This window comes from Archocentrus centrarchus, chromosome 23 (genome assembly GCF_007364275.1).
Source record: "Archocentrus centrarchus isolate MPI-CPG fArcCen1 chromosome 23, fArcCen1, whole genome shotgun sequence".
Taxonomy (NCBI): domain Eukaryota; kingdom Metazoa; phylum Chordata; class Actinopteri; order Cichliformes; family Cichlidae; genus Archocentrus; species Archocentrus centrarchus.
In genome coordinates this window covers 2,026,505-2,046,602 of record NC_044368.1, presented here as the reverse complement: position 1 = coordinate 2,046,602, position 20,098 = coordinate 2,026,505, and the positions used below count along the sequence as shown (strand labels likewise).

The following is a 20,098-nucleotide window of genomic DNA, read 5'->3' as shown; positions in this document are numbered from 1 at the left end:
GAGAACATGAGGCTGAAGGAGAACGTGAAGCTGAAGGAGAACGTGAGGCTGAAGGAGAACGTGAAGCTGAAGGAGAATGTGAAGCTGAAGGAGAACGTGAGGCTGGAGGAGAACATGAGGCTGGAGGAGAACATGAGGCTGAAGGAGAACGTGAGGCTGGAGGAGAACGTGAGGCTGAAGGAGAACGTGAAGCCGAGGAGAACGTGAGGCTGGAGGAGAACGTGAAGCTGAAGGAGAACGTGAAGCTGGAGGAGAATGTGAGGCTGGAGGAGAACATGAGGCTGGAGGAGAACGTGAAGCTGAAGGAGAACATGAAGCTGAAGGAGAACGTGAGGCTGGAGGAGAACGTGAGGCTGGAGGAGAACGTGAGGCTGGAGGAGAATATGAGGCTGGAGGAGAACGTGAGGCTGGAGGAGAACGTGAGGCTGGAGGAGAACATGAGGCTGGAGGAGAACGTGAGGCTGGAGGTGAATGTGAGGCTGGAGGAACTGTGGTTAAAATATGTTTGAGACTAACGGACCCCTCAGAAAAAGATCAAGTCTGCAGTTTGCTTCATGTCTAAGATCCCGCCACATGTTTGAAAACATCTGCATATGAACTCATGGTGGGGAGGATGTATGTTGGATATGGGGTTGAGACCATGGAGTGACGTTACTTCCTGATGTGAGGAAGCTTCTGAAACACCTCAGTGAAGGCTGGACTGGGTCCATGAACTGGCTGGTCAGCTGGGAGGAGCAGCAGACAGAAAATATGAACTTGCTTGTGCCAAAACTTTCAGAATCAGTTACTTTAATTTCATTCATTGATCATTTAGATTTTGTGTTTCACTGTTTTTTTTTTTATTGTTAACATTTTATTGCTTAAACTTGTATTTGCTCATTTAATTGTGGATTTTAATTCCACTTTTTTCACTTTTATGTTCATTTTTTCCCCCCATTTTTGTCATTTTAAATTGGTTGTGTTGATGTTAGTAAATCACATGTCTCTTGTATGCCACATAAGTAAATATTGTTGCATTGCACAAACAAAACAAAAAAACAATCCTGACTCGTAACGGCCCTTCACTTATTTTACCAGCAGAGGGCGCTCTTTCTCCTCTTTCTGTCCTGATCTGCGTTACAGCGTCGGTCACCGGAAAGATGCTGAAGCTGCGTGAAATGCATGAAAGTGCGCTTTGATGTGGAAGTCCGCTCTGAGCAGAAAACCTGAAATGAAGAGTTTCCTGTACAGAACAGGAAGCTCCTTCATTCTTAGACACTGAGAAGGAGCCGTCAGTGTGACGGACATGAGGTGGAAAACAAAAGAAAACACAGGTTCTGTTGTTGTTTTGATTGTATTTATTTTTGTTTTGTGGGGGTTTATTATATATGATGACCTGCATCAGCCTCTGGGGAGCATTAAAGCGCTGTAACAGTAACATGAGTTTGTGGGAGTTCAGCTCCGAGCATTCAAATTGATGAACAAAAACAGCTTGTTTGTGTTGAATGTGCAGTAACTGTAATGATGGCACACACACACACACACATATGTGTGTATCTCTATATATCTATATATAGATATAGAGATATATTGAAATACAGTCAGTTTGTATTATTATTTATATTCTAGAGTATAAAGTATATATATATATATATATATATATATATATATATATATATATATATATATATATATATATATATATATATTTATTCTAATGAAGATGAGTTTGAAGCGCTGATATTTTTAAGGACGAATCCTCTTCTTCCTCTCTTCCTTTCCACGCCTCCTCTCCTCCTCTTCCTCGCCAGTCTTCATCCTTTACCTGATCCTGATCTCGGCAGAAAATATTTCTCTTCTTGCGGTCAGATGAGAGAACCCTCTGTTTGCGCTCGGAGCCGCCGCTACTGCAGAGCGGCTCTTCCTTCTTCAGCCAGGCCGCTGTAGGGCACCGCAGGGCGGGGAAGGAGAGTCGCGGGGAGTCGGGTTTGGAGCGGATCTCCGGAGCTTTGGCAGCGGCTGCTTAATGAACGAAAATATCCACGAGCTGCTTCCTTGATGCGTGATTACAGCAGCGAGCAAAGCTGCAGAGAATAAAAGCCCGATCTGTTTTCGTTCGGGCTGCAGAGGAAGAAGAGCTGCAGAGGAGGAGGAAGAGCGTTTCTCACCATGTTTCTCTGCTTGTGTCTAATCTGGACACAGCTGCTGGTCACAGGTAAGCGTCTGTTACCTCACACCGATATCAGCAGCAGCAAAGGGAAGGATTAGCACATCAAATATGTTTCTAGCATCCACCCTGGAAACATGAGGCGCTGCCCTCAGCTCCTGGTGTGAGAGCTGTGCGTGTCTGTGAAGTGGCTGAATGTCAGCTCTGATCAAATGAGCAAGAATAACTGCGAGCATTCATAACACGAGTTTATGCATTGACGCTATATTCATATACCACTACTGCACATTCACTCCCTTCAGTCCTTCCACAGAAGCATGCAGCATGCATACGTAGTGATGCTGTGCAGCATGCTGGGGGTGTTTGTCAGGATGAATCAGTGTGAGGACGGTGCTGTTAGACCTGCACATTTAAAGAAGCTTCTTTCCTGTGACTGATCCACCTGAAGGTGCTGGGATCCTCACTGCATCAGTCCCTGAGCAGAGCCCCAAAACTGAAACTAGGTCAGAGTAAACCACCAGCCTGTCCCAACAAACCTGCCTCCTAACTGGCAGCTGCTCTATTTTACACATGAAGTGGCCCCCCTGCAGGGATTCACAGCCACAGACTGATGTGTCCCAGGATTGCTGCAGGGTGTGATGAAATGACTGTGTTCATGCCAAAGAGGTGCAGGAATGAGACCAACTGCTCGCTCACTGCGGGGCTCCACTTTTACCGATTTGTGGCAGCAGGCTGAGAAAAAGCTGGAGCTCTGCAGCGTCTGGAGCTTTTTCTCCTACTGTTTGGGGCCTTTTTTTGGCTCATTTACTTTGTAGACTGGAAACCTCGCATTGGAAAATCCTCCAAATCCCATCAGATTCCTGCTGTGTTGTTGTTCAAAGACGAGCTTTTCTTATTGGAGAATGCACTGATGAAGTGCATCATTGCTGCTCCGTCTGTCACTGGGCATCAACCCTCCGGGGAACACGAAACCTCCAAAACAGGAAGAGGATGGCACTTCTGTATTCCCTGGTAGCTGCTTTTAGCTTTCCCAGGCAGGTGAACTGGAACAACCGGAATAGCTCTAATAAAGGCAGGGAGCAGAGGTTTGCTTTGCTCTGCATGAGGTCATGTAAAAGGTTTGGTGCGTCATCAGGTTTATCCCAATTTGGGAAAAGGCTTCCCAGAAGAGGCGGGATCTGGAAATTCCTCTTTTCCAGGGACTCGGGTCAGGCGTGTTCTGACAGGAATTCCTGAGACCCTGCGTGCACATGTGGGATCGTTACATTTGTTAAGTCATGTTGTTTTTGTTGTGTTATGCTATAAAATAATCCCAGTGAGGACATCTTTTTTCTCTCAAAGGTATTTAACAACCATGTAACAAAATACAACTTCCTGTTCAAAGAGGAAGCTTAGTTTCTATACATATCAGGTCCATCTGATCACAAATATCTAGGAGAAATTGAAAATGCATCGCAGACAGGAGCTCGGGTCTCAGGAGGTTATTGCCTTAAAAAGTTAGGTTGTGATTCTGGACCCACACGAGGACGGCCGTAACATCCGGGTCTCACCTCCTGACCGGGATTTCTGATTTTAAGGCAAGGAAAACTGAAAGAGCAGAGTTCCTGCTGGAGCTGCAGGACCTTAAAGGGTTCTGTTACAATCAGAAGGCAGCACGGAGGTTTTTCCACAGCATGCTGATTTTCCATCTCTAAACCTGAACTCAGTTTTAAGTCAGGAGGATTTGTGTTGTGGCTCAGCTTCTTCCAGCATCCGCGGCCTTTTCTTTCTTCCTCCATAAAGCAGCAAACGCTGAAACTACTTTGGCAGCTGAAGCTTGTGGATGTTCGTTGTAGATCAGAGAATCAGAAACGCCACAATAACGTCTAAGCTTATTTTATCTCCTGAGCTGCTGGGACCACTGATCCGCTCTGATGCACAATCAGTGACCTGTGACCTTTGTGACCGACTGATAGGAAGCTCCTGAAGCTTCATCACTCTGTGGCATCCATGCTGCTTTTAGCCGGATTTGCAGAGCCCTGAAACAGTTGTGGTCTCTATAACTAATGTAATGAGAGCGAACGTTACGACTTCAAAATGCAGAGTCCAGAAACCAAACGGTGATGTCACAGTGGCCACGCCCCTCTTTCCCATCCAGTCTCCCTGTAGGCCACAGTGTAGGGAACATTTCTGAGATCAGTTTACGTGAAGTTTTGTTTTCTTTGTCCAATTTTCAAAAAAGTTCCTGCAGATCAAACTTTACAAAGACCGGAGGGAACAAGAAGTCAGAGACCTCTCCTCCATGTTTTTGATCATTTGTAGATGGCTCCTCCTTAGACATGTACAGTACACACACACACACACACACACACACACACACACACACACACACACACACACACTGAAGGTTTCACCCTTGCTGTAATTTGGCCTGTGATTTGCTGGCGGCCCCATGAAGAAAAGGCAGGGTCGGCTCCTCTGTCCAATCAGAGCACAGCTCAGCTCAGCATTGTACATAGCAACCAGGACGCTGTCGCTAGGGGAAAGATGCCAGAGAGAGACGAGAGGAGCTGCGTCAGCTTCCTGTTGTTCTTTATGTTACACGGCAACATTGAATGGATCCATTTGTGTTGAAATGAACCAATCAAACCTGTTTTTACAGGAAACACTTTGTTCTGAACGCCTTCACTTCCTGTCTGTGTGTGAGTCACAGAAAGCAGATTTTTGGCTCTGCTGCAGCAGAGAAAACTCATCTCTGCAGACAGGCAGCAGTCCGGGGACACGTTCTTCTTTCCCGGGTGTTTTGTGCCAGAACAAACATTTGGCTCTAACAGACGGCTGGAAGAACAGCCTGTCAGCTCAGACTGAAGCTGCAGGAGAAACTTCCAGCATCATCTGCTCCCTCCTCCTCCTCCTCCTGACGACACAGCCGGCATTTTAACAGCATTGTTTAACTAGGGAGCAGAAACAGATTAGAACGATCTTTCTTTGTATTTCTTTATTCAGTCGTGACTGTTTTTGCTCCCTGCCTTCATGAAATGATATTTTTGTGTTTCATATGTTAAGATATAGTTTTGTTAAAGCCACTCAGCTCACGGCAGCTATAAGACATTTCTGTGATTCCCAGCTGGTTACATATGAACACATAAAGAACTCTGGAGGCGTATTTAAACGTTTGTGTGTGCAGCATGAATGTTGGTCAGATCCTGGAATCGAGTGCAGACTGAATTAAAGCATGTGAAGGATTCACCCCTGCTGCCAGGTTTAAGGCACAGTCTGTCTGCTGTGAGCATCCCTGGAAACATATTCAGGAAGCTGCAGGTTCATGCTGAGTTTATACTCAGCAAACTGGAGATGAAGAAGACCTCAGGCTGCTGCTGATGGCTCCTTCATGTCTTAGTGTTCTTTAAATAGAAAGGCCCATCTCAGGTCCTTCCCCAGTCTGGGCGACTGTGAATGTGTAACAGGATGCTGCTGTAGAAAGTGCCCCCCCCCACCCCCCCACCCCAGGATAAATAAAGACCAATGGTGAATTATGCAGCATTCATATTCATCACGGTTGGGTGGCTTCGGTCGGTGTGCAGGGCTTTCCTCTCAGCCTGCAGACTGATGGAAGTCTCTGGGCTGGCAGAGGCAGGCAGATGGGATCTCCTGCTCTCATTGCGTCTGCTGCGTTCTCTTCATCTCTGGGAGAGATGCTGAATGTGATGTGCCAGAGGACGGCACGCCTCAAAGATAAGAGGCACGAGAAGGAGGACACGGCACGACGTTTGTACAACAGTTGGACGGCTGAACAGTGAAACTTTGTCTCCTCACTGCATGTCTTCTTCCTCGAGTCTTGTTTGAAAAGACTGAGAAAAATCCGTCCTCAGTGATTTCTACGGCTCATTTCTCACTGTGTACTGTTTACCTAAGACTGTATATAAAAGATGGACACGGCCCATTTGCCTGTAAACATGCTGAAGCCTCAGGTATCTCAGACATCAGAGTTTTGGCCTCTATCATGTTGTTTCTTTTTGTCTGGTGTTTCTCTTACAAATCAAAGCTTGAATTGAACAAAATCTAGCAGATGATTTTTCAAATGTATCGTGTAGAATTAATATCAAGTAAAAGACTGCTAATATTAGGCTCAGTACTACTGTCAAATAACCAGTAATCACTGAAATTATTTTAATTAGTAACTCATCTGATTCTTGACTTCTGCAGTAAACATTCCCCACATTTACTGCAATAATTAAAAAAAAACATTTCTGTATTTTTAAGTGCCAAAAACTGCAGTTCCTCTAATGCCCACATATAACTCACCTGTTTAAATTGGGTCAAGGCTTAAAGTTTGCATAATTAGGGGCGTGGCCTCTCTGACTGACAGGTGGATGGCGACACAGGCGGCTGTAGCTGCTAGCTGTCTGCTAGGCTTCACCTCAGCTAACTGGACCTCAGGACCATGTGGGTGCTGTTGGAGCCTTTTTAATTATCTGACCAATAATATGGCTGCTGTGGCTTCATTGAAGTAACAGACTGTCCAAGAGGGCGGAGCTTCAGTTTGCTGAGTGAGATTTGAGGATTTTATTTGAATGTTACTGAGCACTGATTAGCAGCTGTGTGTGTGTGTGTGTGTGTGTGAGAATTAGCTGATAACTCAGCACTGTACCCTCTCATTTAAATATGATCACACACTAGCAACAACATGGTAGCAGCTAAAATATGAACATTTGAGCAGTGTGTGATATCACAGCCACTGCTGTGCTGCTTCCTCAGGGTTTTCTGATGGTGAATTATGCAGTGTTCACATTCATCACGGTTGGGTGGCTTCAGTTGGTGTGCAGGGGTTTCCTCTCACGCACTCTGACTCCAGCGCAGTGAAAAAGCTGCATGATTCATTAACGCAGCTGTGCAGTCAAAGCACAGCTGCGTGATCCCGTCCAACAATCAGAGCACCAAAAAGTGTTTTTTCTCTCTTTTCTCCACAGAATCATCTTCTGATGGCTCCTCACCGTTCCGCCACTCGGGTCGATTTCCCCCATCTCTGTATGCTCAGGACGATGTGAACAAACTGCCAGAGTCCCACCACCTCCACCATCATCATCATCACCATCAGCGCCCTGCCAGGTTAGCCAAAGGGATACCGGATGCTCTGTTTCATCAGGAGCACCCTGGCCAGCGAAGCCTCAACCTGCTGGCGCGACCGCATCACGAGGCGCATCACGAGGCGCCGCCGGAGCGCGCCGCCGTCTCTGCACGACACCTGGTTACTGTGGTGAGTTCTCTGAGGAAAAAAAAGCGCATTCACAGGAACACGTCTCAATGTTTGGTGGGCGTGGCTTAGGTTTGGGGGTGTAGTTTGATGTCAGTGGGATTCTTATGGCTCAGAGCTGCTGAGACTCAGAGGAGGGAGCGATGAACACAGTCAGCCTGTGTTGGGTTTGATGCAGCTTCCCAGGTTATGATTTTAGCATCTTATGTCACTGAAGTCCAGGACAAGCAGGAATTCTGTCTTTCCCTTAATGCCTCTCCTGCATAAATCAATGCAGGAAAGGTACAAATTGGTGCATAAAAATTCACCAGAATACAGAAAATTGAGTGTCTGTGGTCCTCGATGAGCATGCTCAGTTTCTGAAATGCATTCCAGTCACAGTAACATTCCTGGATTTAATCCCTGGAAGACCAACAGGAATCCAAACTGACTGAAATGTCAGTTTGACAGCCGCATAATTCCAGCAGCTGAGGGGAGCAGATAAGGAATTTCTGGATGCTGGTGTGAGTCACTCATCTTATTTTCTCACCACTGATATGACTGTGAGATAAACGGGGTGAGGGAGGTTACAGGGACCTGATGCTGCGAAGGTCAGAGGTCAGAGTGAAGGGACAGTAAGTGAATGATGGATGAGGAGCCGCAGACACTCCATCCACATCGCCGGGGGAGGAGAGATGCTGCATTCTCTGTTGCTATGGTAACCTCGATCGAGAGTGTGAGTGTGTGTGCATGAGAGACCCACTTTACCTTCACAATGGGGCGGTTACGTAACTCTGGGATAAACCGCAGCGACCTTCAGAGTGACATTGAGACAAAGACGGGTGAGTGAGGGAGGGAGATGGGGAAAGGCGATACGGAGACACAGACGGGATCTTCTCAGGAATAATCCTGGTTTGAAGCTCCATAACATTTATTTTTACAGACACTGAAGGCAGGTTCAGCGGTGTTTGCAGTCCGTGCTGCGCTCACACACTGCTGCACGAGTGTGTTGGTCTCAGCCGAGGAAACAAAGAATACATTTATAAATGCTTTTTTACTCTCATGAGGATTTTCTTTTTTAGCAAGTCTGTGAAATATTTTCATCCTCTCATTGCTGTAACTGCATGAGTCACAGCAAAATGAGTTTTCTGAAACGACTCAGGGAACGCTTCCTTATAAAACAGCTTCCTTCTGATTGGCTGCCCCCCCCTCCCCCGTGGAGAGGTTCTGACTGAAGCTCTGAACCAGTTTGTACAGAAATTGGCTGCAATTCAGTGATGCTGCTGTCCTCACTTAGCAGGAGTAATAATTATCTTATTTAACCCCTTAACTGGCTGCTCCAAAATCAACAAAAACGCCTGAAAAAGCATACCCAAATTCATGCAAACAAAGCAGAGGATACTCTACATGACCCTAGTTCTAGGAGTTCATGCATCAAATATGTGAACATTAAATAGTTTCTGCAGCATTTTTATCTGATTGATGCAGCTGTACTGATTACATTATTGTGATTGATTTCTTGTGTGTCTTCAGAGTTGTGGTCAGTCATCTGATTCTCAGCACACAGGCATTTATTTATAGCGGAAACGCTGTGGATGATTCATTTAACTCAATATCTGCAACTGTGAAGTCTCACCACCAACACTCCCACAGTCTTTCAGTCACAGGTGTCGTCGCCACAGATGCCCTGTGGGAGTGGAGGAGAAACCTCCAGAGGAAACGAGAAGTCTCTCTTTGGTTTGGTCTCCCTCTGTGTTTGTGTCTGGATCAGACCGTAGGTCCCTTCAGTGAGGTCAAAGGTCGCCTTTCACAATGCTTGAGCAATAAAACTGAAACATTTGTATTTAAGGAAATAACATACTTAACCAAACACTTTAACCATGAAATTCACCAAATATACTGTAACCTAGAATTTCCATAAAGCAGCTCGATCCATATATTCAAATGATATTGCTTATTACCCTTTGAGAATATCATACTAACACTAATGCATGTGCAGCTGTTTAGAAATTAGATTCACTGCTTTTATGACTTTTTTTCAGTAAACAAGCATTTATTTCCTTCATGAATTTAACACAATTTATCTGCACTTTTAGTTTGAATTCAGTTGTGTAGCTGAGTTACTGATTTGTCAGCTTTGAGGGATTTTGGGAGGCTCCCGTGATGCCGATGGGACGCAGTCGGATCTTCGTCCTGCTCTGTTGACGTTTCTGCTTTTATCAATGAGAAACTGCTGCTAGGCTCAGTGCACGCTTCCATTAGTTGTGTCACATGTGGTCACATGACCATCCCTGCAGGCTGCCCTCCACTGTGAACCCTCCCACCCCCCACTCCCACTCCCACCCCCACTGATGGACAGAGAGTTTTTGTGTCACAGTCGAGCACTGACCTCAGCCTCCTCTGGTCATTTCTCTAAATATAAAAATAATATTTGCATGTTTCAATCAGCAGTAGTTCATCTATCTGTCAGGATTTACTCTCAGGCTCAGTGATATGTGTACCCCACAAATCTGCAAAACATGTTGACCCCAGTCTGACAGGATGGTGCCTCAGTACTATTCAGAGTTTGTAGGTGACTGTGGTGCATTCAGTAGTCTCCAACAGCACCAACACGGTCCAGAGGTCCAATTCAGGGACTCCAGTTAGCTGAGGTGAAGCCTAGCAGACAGCTAACAGCTACAGCCGCCTATGTCACCATCCACCTTAATAACCTGTTTCCTGTTTTTTGTTGTCAGACAGCAAAATGAGGTCCGTTGGAGCCACACTGTTGACCTGTCATCACTTACAGGCCATTTCCAGGCTGCGTAGTTTTATAAAAGTATGATATGCGTAAGCCTGGCTTGGTGAGATGTTTTTTCCCCATAAATGACCTGAAACTTCCTCTTATCTCCATCCACCCCCACACCTCCTACAGTTGCTGCTCTCAGTCTCCTCTGCTGCATTTCTTAAATGTGCCGGCTTGCAGGCTTCTTTCTGAGCCTCATGTTGTTACTATTGTGTTATGATATGTTGACATGATATGACATGAAGAGCATGCTCTGATGGAAGCTGAGAGAAGCAGAGCAGTTGCGTAACTCCCAGATGGTACCCAGTCACCTCCTGTCTCTGCATCCTATCGCATGCCTGCAAGACACTATAGTGTGTGTGTGTGTGTGTGTGTGTGTGTGCTGCACTTCATGTGTGAGTTGGTTGGTGCATATAAATTCTGCTGGACTCGATATAAAAGTGACACTTTACGACTCCAGCAGGAATTCTACTGCAGGAGGAATTTGGGATGCGTTCGATGCCTCCCTGTGAAGGATAAAAATCTAAAGCACTGGGAACAAATACTGGATTACTTTAATCACTTTTCCCTATTATGTATTGTAGCTGCATTAGTTTCTGCAGATGTGTTACCACAGGGGTCTAGGGTACGATACAGGGTGTTGTGCTTATTTAAACATTTGTATCATTGGGTATTTATAGGTTAAACTTTTCATATTATATGAATGTTAATAATGTGGCAGAAATAATGGTTCATGTTTAAGTCATGCTTTATTTGCACGTAAACGTCTGAAAGGCTTCATAATCAGTAAAATATAAAATAAAAGCTTCAAATTTCCAAAGGTGCAAAAATCCTGTTTAAACATTCAGCAGGCGAGTTCAGATCTCTGCCTACACACATCACAGTGTTTGTGTTAAGGGAATAAATAATGTGTGTGTGTGTGTGTGTGTGTGTGTGTGTGTGTGTGTGTGGGGTGACTGATCGTGGAGGGAACTTTGACGCCACTTCAAACCCACAGAGAGGAACATGATTCACCCACCGCTCTGTTCACACCGTTAGCTCCATTAGCTCAGTTAGCTCCATTAGCTCAGTTAGCTCCATTAGCTCAGTTAGCTCCATTAGCTCAGTTAGCTCCATTAGCTCAGTTAGCTCCATTAGCTACTAAACACTGCAGGTTTGTGTGTTTTCTGTATAAAGGTTTGTGTTAACAGTGTTTGGGCAGCGTTTTAAATGCATACTTGGGATCTTTAGAGAAGTTTAACACTGCAGTCTAATTTTATTTCCAGTGAAGCACTTAGGTACCTTTTTAGATATTTTAAATTGTGACTTTTACAGAATCAGACTGAAATTATTTTTTTTTTAAATGCATGAATTCTCTGTGGTCTGTAACAACTGAAGGTTTTAGGACACTGGTGTAATTTGTGGTTCGATCTGATGGTGGCAGTGTCGTCTCGCTCAGCCAGCTCCTGAACTCGGACCCAAACGATCCAACGAAGTTACGATGCTGTGTAAAATGTGAGAAAACAGACCAACAAAAACAATACCGTGATTCACAAACCTCATAAATCCATATTTCCATCACAGCAGAACACAAACAACATGGCATTCAATCTGATGGGGTCTCAGGATAGTGGGGGTGGGGCAGCAACAGCTGGAGGAACATTTTGCAGGTTGTTTGGCAGCAGGTCAGTAAGATGATGGGGTCTAACAGAGGGTCTTAGAGGTTCTCAGAAGTAGAAGGTTCACTGATGTTCCTCAATGTAAAATTGTGAAGAGTATTTCATCATCTACAGAACAAAATCTCATCAAAAGATTCCAAGATTCTGGAGAAATCTGCTGCTATCCACAGTCAGATCATATTTTTTGGAACATTTTCTCAGGGTTTATGAGATTTGCATTATTTCCACTGTCCACAGCATCCCACCCTTTCTGGAACCGGAGCTGTATTTGACAGCAGCTGGTTATCAGATTTATGGTAGGGCAGTATTTTGTTACTGGATGGCTGAATGATGACAGCTCTGCAGTTTTGTTTTGAAGCCAAGAGGAGTTTCTCAGGAAGTAGAAAAGTTCACCTTTCAAAGTAAGTTTCAGCCCCTTATAGAATCACATAATGGGTAATAATAATCATCTCCCTGGGTTGAACGGGTGAGCCACAGTGTTACTGCAGAGACCCAGGTTTGATTTCTCCCCGGGCTTCCCTCCGCTTTCTCCCAGCTTTCCTGTCAACTCTCAGCTGTTATGTCACAATAAAGGCTAAAAATCCCCCCAAAATCAGATAGTACAGTGATAATAATTATGGATAATATGGATGCAAAATGTAGTAAAAATTCCCATCTTCAGTGATTAGACTATTGAAATAGAATAATGTCACGTGACTGCTCCTCTGAGCTGGAAAAATGGAACAGGAGTAATTTTTCTCAAAGGAAGCAACACAAGCATGAATAATTAAACCTCATGTTATCCCACTTACTCAGCTGTGTGTGTGTGTGTGTGTGTGTGTGTGTGTGTGTGTGTGTGTGTGTGGGCTGGGTGTCACGTGTCGCTCACGTTTTTCCCGCCGGCGTTCTGCACTGAGGCCGATTCTGCACAGTTATGAAAAAATCAGCGATTAAAATCACATTAGAGGAGATCTTACCAGCTCTGCCTGCAGCCTTGTGTCTCTGACTAATTAGGTGATGTTAAGCAGTCAAAATGAATTCTCTGCTTGGATTATTTTGTTTCATGATCTTCATTATTAATGAAATGATTTCATAATTACCTACTGTTCCGAACGACTTTGCCTGGCCTCTGTACTCCACACTTTATGGTGGTTTTTCCTTTAATTTGTCACCCGGCGAGGCAACATTGTAGTTCATCAATTCAACTGTTGCTGCTGACTGTACGAAACACACGGAGAACTGAAATCACGTTTCCCACGACCCACAGTGTTCAATATAAAACATGAAATATACAATAAAACTCAAAATGAACACAGTGTATATACAGTAGATTAAAATGTTCAATATACACAATATATACACACTAATTCTACACAGTAACTGTAGCATCAACACAGTGGCTGTAAAATACAGCAGAAAGTCGAAGTCGCACAAATCGGATTTTCGTCGGATGCCTTCTGCAGGTCCCGACTGTTCCTAACGTTAATTCCATTAAAATCATCTCCTAAGTCAGATCATACAAGTTGGATTTTCTCCTACCTCGGGTGAAAAATCTGCTCCCATTGTGATACATTTCCAATTAAATATGATCGCATAAATCGGATGAGTTTAGCGCCAAAGCCCTCCTCAGCTCCCGTCTCCATGGATCGGCTCGTTCATGCACGACTACACACTAACAACGCCTGCAGATCGCTTTAGTGTCTGTCAGTCACGTCATGTCTGGATTGGCTGCACGGGCGAATCAGTTCATTTCACCGGAGGCAATCATGGCAGCGCAGGAGGCAAGCGTAAACTATAAAGTCACACTTAGGAGCAAAAATATGAGATTATAAAATCCAGAGATGAAGCAGAAGAAAATTTAGTGAAATTCACTGTTAGACCCCAAACTGATATTTGGAAGAATTGTATTTTATCCGACTTACACATAAGATGGATTTTTTTTTTTTTTTTTACAAATCGGATAAAACTCCATGGGCCATTTGATTCTGACTGAGGTGATTTCTACTGTAAATAAAAAATAAGTAATAAAGTAAGGTGGCTGGTGCTGGGGGATATGGTGAAACTGTGTGTGTGTGTGTGTCTGTCTGTAAAGCTTTAACATGGCAGTCTATGGGGACTGACTCACTGTGGCGCCTTCGGTGGACACTGGGGGAACTGCATATTCAGTACTTCAGGGTTCATTTCTGAGCCTCTGAGTTATAAACCATTTACTGTTTAACTAAATGGAACCTGCTTATTTACAGGGCAGCAACTAATAATGTTTTATTGATCTCTCTGATTACTTGGTCTTGTGAGACTCCAGCTGCAACATTAAAGTGATATACATTAAAGAATCAATCAGATCCCATAATAATAATAATGCACACTGTATGATTCTGCATGAGTACTTTTACTCTGTTTTTTCCATGATGTTGATATTATTAAGTGAATGTTTTTAAATAATAACTAAGTTTGTTCCCTGAAACAGGACAAAACTGTGACCCTCACAGTTCCTCAGAGGCCACTGGGATGGTTTTAATTGGCTTTTCTATTTATTTCCTTTAAATAGCTGCCATTACTCATGTGTTAACAAACTGATCGATGAGCTGCTGAGCTCAGTGAGTTTAACCTCCTTTTCCTGCTTTTGTTGTTTCTGTTTTGCTCTCTGCTCCATCTCTTAAACCTTTTTAGATTTGATAGTTTGTCCCCACTGCTTTACCCCCCCCCCCCCACACACACACACACACACACACACACACACACACACACACACACACACACACTGACCTGTCGCTATCAGCTAATTAGCTGATAGCGTCAGGTCAGTGTGTGTGTGTGTGTGTGTGTGTGCGCGCATACATGCCTGTGTGTGTTTGTATGTGTATGTGGGACAGAAATAGCACCTGATCTCGACAGGAAGCGCAGCGGGATAATGGCATTACTGGGACAACGGCCAATCAGGTGGCAGGTCGAGCTCTAAGCCAATGAGAGATCAGGGAATGAAGAGCTCAGGAAGTGAAGCGAAAAGTCCCTGAGCTGTGACTGCGAGGCGCATCGCCTGATTCTGTGTGTGTGTGTGTGTGTGTGTGTGTGTGTGTGTGTGTGTGTGTGTGTGTGTGTGTGTGTGTGTGTGCGTGTGTGTGCGTGTGTGTGCGTGTGTGTGCGTGTGTGTGCGCGCGCGCATTCAGGGAAAGCTTCCTGTGGCCGTCGGCAGGGATGTTTGATTGGTAAGGCTGTGTAGGTGAGTGGTGAGCAGGTCCTCTCACCTGTTTCTCTTTTTTATGGTAATGAATTTAAGGCTGTAGCTGCTTTTTAGGAGGATCTTTGATAAGCTTGTTTCTATTTTTGGCTCTCTCTCAGTTTAGATTCACTGAGCTGCTCAGCTGATGCGCGTTTGTTCCGTTCTTGAGGCTCAAACGGTTTCACTTTAATTCACAAAAAATATAAATTTAGATGTTTGAATAAGTGTTGAGGTCATTTTAAAGCACTGAGGACACCGGAGTGGTTCAGTTTAAGAACTTTATCATTTTTGACTTTGAGCCAATTTTAATATCAGAACATTTCTAAATTATCTTTTTGATTTTCTGTTCGTTGATGTCAGGAAACAAAATAATTTTGAGGTTTTCAGCCTGTGAAGTCATGTTCAGCTAAGAGGACATAAAATGAAGCAGTCTGAGCAGGTTTGTCAGCTTGGAGCATAAAACTGATCATTTTGTGGATTTCTTTGGTTTTGGGGTTGATGATGTTGTTCAGCAGGAGATGAAGCGTCTGAGGTCAGACTGCAGTCCTGGCTTTGGTTCACATTAAAGTGATGATTTTTATGTGTTTGGTTTTTGCTCAGCCTGCACAGTTTAAATGTTGGATAAAGGCTGTTCAGATGTGTCCAGTTCTGCAGTGATATCACTGTGTGTGTGTGTGTGACAGAGCGCAGTCAGATAATAACATCAGTGTGTGTGCCGAGCCGTCTGCCTGTGGTTTTGTTCCTGATATTGAATTAAGTGGCAGCAGAACATGTTGTTGTTGTAGCCATTAGCAAACACACACACACACACACACACACACACACACACACACACACACACACACACACACACACACACACACACAGTGAGGGTAGAGCAGCAGTGGGTTTGAGGCTGATGGACGGAGAGCTGTGGAGGTCAGACTTCATGATTTTGTATCATTTAAAGGAAAATCAGATTGTGTGAGATTATTGTGTTTGTGTTCATCGGTGTCTCAGAGCAGGTGTGAGGTGGTGTGATCGAGGTTATCACTCAGAGCTAAAATCAAAACTAGACTTTAAATAAGTCTGCTGTCATAAACGTCTGAGCTGTTAGCATCCGTGTGTTAGCATCCTTTATCCTGCTGCTCATCGTTCTTCTGCTTACAGCAGCTTTCCCAGTTTTAAAGTTACATGAGATACAAACTGTTTGGCTCTCAGTTATTTTTTTATAGCTTATTTCTTTGCAAACTGGAATTAGGGGCGTGGCCTCTTTGACTGACAGGTGGATGGAGACACAGGCAGCTGTAGCTGCTAGCTGTCTGCTGATTGGCCCTCTGACCAATAATATGGCTGCTGTGCGCTTCATTGGACCAAAAGAACAGCTCCAGTTTGTCTGAGTGAAATTTGAGAATTTTACTGTCATGTGATTTAGCAGTAATTAGCAGGTGTGTGTGTGTGTGTGTGTGTGTGTGTGTGTGTGTGTGTGCGTGCCACCTAGCTAACAGAATGCAGTCTACTTAATATATTTGATCTACTGAACAGCATCTCAGGAGGAATATCAGGAAAATCCATGCTTTGTTTTTTCTTTTAACTTGAAAATATGTTTATTATATTATTGTTTTTTTTAATAAGGTCCAGGCCTTTTTGGTTCATGTTATTATATTTAACATTAGTTACATAGCTCCATGTGCAGTGATGCAGCAGTAAACCCTGAGCGGCCTCCTCCAGCCTCCAATAAAAACTCCAGTTAACTGATCAGACCTGCAGCACCCTCTGGCTTTAGGCAAATGATTAGAACTGGACTTGATGGGATTTAGTGAAGGAGGAGGATTTGGATCTGAGTCCATAGATCTGAACCTTTAGCTTCAGACACGTAGCCACCACAGGCACTGCATCTCTGTGTGCTCATCAGCCTCCAGAGTCTGCACCTGAAGAAGTGCTTCCTGTTGTGTCTCTGCACACAGATTGCAGGAAACTCTGCAGTGATTCATTCGTGTCTGTCATATCACTGTTTCTGGAAGCTGAGAGGCTGTTGGGAAAACCAGAGGAGCCAAACAGGAGGGGGTGGGGTGTGAGCGCAGAGAGATAAAATAACGTGGAGGCAGATGGAGGGACGATTTGATCTGTTTGAAGAAGCTGCAGACTGCTGGTCTGCAGGCAGGGGCAGAAGATCCAACATGCTCATTATTTAGGTTTTCTTCTTCCAGCTGGGAAAGAAGCTCCAGCTTCCCTTCTAGCTCCATTTTCCTCTTTTGATTTCTTTGTTCTGATATCATCATCATCATCATCATCATCATCATCATCATCATCCTCATCATCATCCTCATCTGCAGGAGAACTGATCTTCAGGTCAGAGTTGTTTTTTTCTGTCCTCAGGCCTGAGGGGAGGAGGAAAGCTGACGGGTGGTTGATGTTTGGATTGCTTGATCCAGAAATGAATCCTTGAATGAATCCATATATGATTCCTCTTGAATGATTCAACAATGAGCGGATCCTGACTCATGTTTTTAATCAACCCTCCACAGTGTCGAACAAATGTGTCATAATAATAAATTACACTGAGAATAAAAATAATAAAAATACACGGCTAACTCGCCTGTCTCTGTCTCTCAGTACCTGGCTGTGGATGTGAGGAGGCTGAACGTCAGTCTTCTTCGGTGGTTTCGAGAAGGCGTGGCGGCGGCGCTGGGCGTTCCTGTAGGACACGTCCACATCAACCAGCTGAATGTAAGCGGGCGGTCGCCCTCTGCTCACCTGCTGCTTGTTTGACTGCTCGACTGACAGACTTCTCTTACAGGAGAAGAAGAATGGCATCGAGCTTTTTGTGTCCTCTGATAGGCTGGGGATCTCTGAGCCCCGCCTTGCCGAGGAGGTCATCCAATCACTGAACGTCAGGGTGCTTCATCGCCACCTGGGACACTTTGGCATCACTGAGGTCTCCACTGAGGTGTGTGGGTGTGTGTGTGAGAGAGTTTGGAAGGTGTTGGTGTGTCTCCTTGACTTCCTCGTCAGGCCTCCTCATTAGTTGCCATGGAGACAGACGGGGAGGATGGATTGAGATTATTAGCGAGCAGAGCGCCGCCGCTGAAAGTTTAATAGAAGTATTAAAGCGCCATCGATCAGCCCGAGCACGACTGAAGCAGTTTTATACATTATGGTAATATTATCACTCTGAGCCTCAGCTGTGACACGCAGTTCTTCTTCTGTGGTAATATTACAGCAACAAATGAGAACGTCCCTGCAGGTGTCAGCGAGAGGCAGATGGACGGCAGTGGGAACATTTAGTCAGATTATTAATCCCTGACTAAATGTTGCCACATGAGATTATTAATTTGCTCTGTTTCTTTCCTCTTTAACATAAAGATCTGAAATAAGCGGAATATTTCGGATACCTGGACAAGCATCAAATTCCAGGAGATAAAAATTAAGCCAAGTGCCAAAAACTGCAGGTCCTCTGATGGCTGCTTGAGGGCAAAAGTCCTCATTTCTCTGTTTTACCAGGAAAAAGTATCAAAGGCAAAAACAGAGTTTTACGAGCTGGAAAGTATTTGGTGTGAATGCAGCTGATGACTGAAGTTTGAACATCACACTATTGGAACAGCTTCAGGTCCTGAAGATGTTAAAATCCTTGAAGGGCTTGAATCACTGAGGGTCTCGGGATCTCTGAATCATCTGATCAGGATCCAAACTGGAACGAGACTAACAGCTGAAAAACCGTCAACGTACATCTAAGTACACACAGAGTTTCACAGCACCTCCACACGCCTTCACATCCTGTTACACGTGGAGCTCATGAAGGGATGTTTAAAAGAAAATGCTGAACGGATGATCCAGAAACTGATTTAAAAACATTCCCGACTTCCTTCTCTCGGTTTTCCTGCAGAAAAACGTCCTCCAGGGCGAGCAGAGGGACCACGTGTGGAGCAGTGAAGGCTTTTACGCCATCCTCCTCTTCTTCACTGTCTTCGTCATTGTCATCACCTGCTTGATGGTAAAATGCAGCAACACACACGAGCTTCCTGGACCCTCACTCACTAATATGGATAACGTTAGACTAAAAACTAGTCATATCAGTTTTGATTCTGCTGATCTGATCAGCTGAAGTTGGACCAAAGCGGAAAATCTGGCTTCACAGCTCGGCTGTCACTCCACAATATGCAGTTAATAAATCCATTAACGAGAACGCCGTCAGGTCCTGTGACCAGTGTACAGATGTCTCCTCGTGAGTTTGTTCCCTAAAAAGAAAGAAAGAAAAACAAATTAATAAGTAATTATTTAACAAAATAATAAAAATTAAATCAACAATTATATGAAAAAACTTTACTTAATGTTAATAAAAACATTAAAGAGTCACTCCCCAAAATAGAAAAAGTAAAATTTTAATAATTCAATAAAATCAAAAATTTTAATATTTTTTTAAAAAGTAAAACAATATCAGAAACCCTCAAACAGAAGAAACAATAGAAATACATCATAAAAAAACAACTTTACTGTGTGTGTGTGTGTGTGTGTGTGTGTGTGTGTGTGTGTGTGTGTGTGTGTGGTCTCAGTTGCAGTGTCACATCTTGTCCACATGAGGGCGCACCTGTACACACAAACCCCCTCATGGCTCCTCTGTGTGCTTCCTTTGCTGCAGTTGCAGCACTCACAGAGTAGAAGAAAAGAGAAACTATATGAAGCCCGTCTTTATTTTTCTGTTTCCACTGATGTGTGAGCTCCGCGCTCTGTCGGCCGAGTTCCTGCCGACTCTTTGGGCTCCCGACTGTTCGGTGGCATAACTGAATCATTGAGAGTAGAATCAGCGGTGAAAGCTGAGTGCAGATTTTCGCCTGTTTTGAATCGAGAAAAGCTTTAAAACTGGAGGCGATGATTAAATTTCTCACAAATCACAACAGGAATAATTAAAATAAGAAGTCGTCAGTGTGTTTGTTCAGTGGGCTTAGACAGACGCATCTCTGTTAATAAATATTCATATGGTATCACACGCACTCATGTATTACACATTTGGTTGATTTTACTCATGACTGTTCCACAGCAACAATGTATCCATGTTCATAGGAAATCAATTAAAAATAAATAAATATTAAAATTGTAATTATTGAAAAAATCTAAAAGT

General features: G+C 44.1%; 1 protein-coding gene across 1 annotated transcript in view; it reads left to right on the top strand.

Annotated features, from left to right (window-relative positions):
• Positions 1-2,084: 2,084 nt before the first annotated feature.
• LOC115773373 (receptor-type tyrosine-protein phosphatase R) overlaps positions 2,085-20,098 on the top strand; it is a 33,636-nt gene continuing 15,622 nt past the window's right edge. The window contains exons 1-5 of the mRNA XM_030720079.1: positions 2,085-2,194; positions 7,096-7,382; positions 17,596-17,709; positions 17,780-17,929; positions 18,866-18,973. Coding sequence (XP_030575939.1) covers positions 2,149-2,194; positions 7,096-7,382; positions 17,596-17,709; positions 17,780-17,929; positions 18,866-18,973 — 705 coding nt within the window. The 5' untranslated portion in view covers positions 2,085-2,148. The remainder of the gene's footprint in view (positions 2,195-7,095; positions 7,383-17,595; positions 17,710-17,779; positions 17,930-18,865; positions 18,974-20,098) is intronic.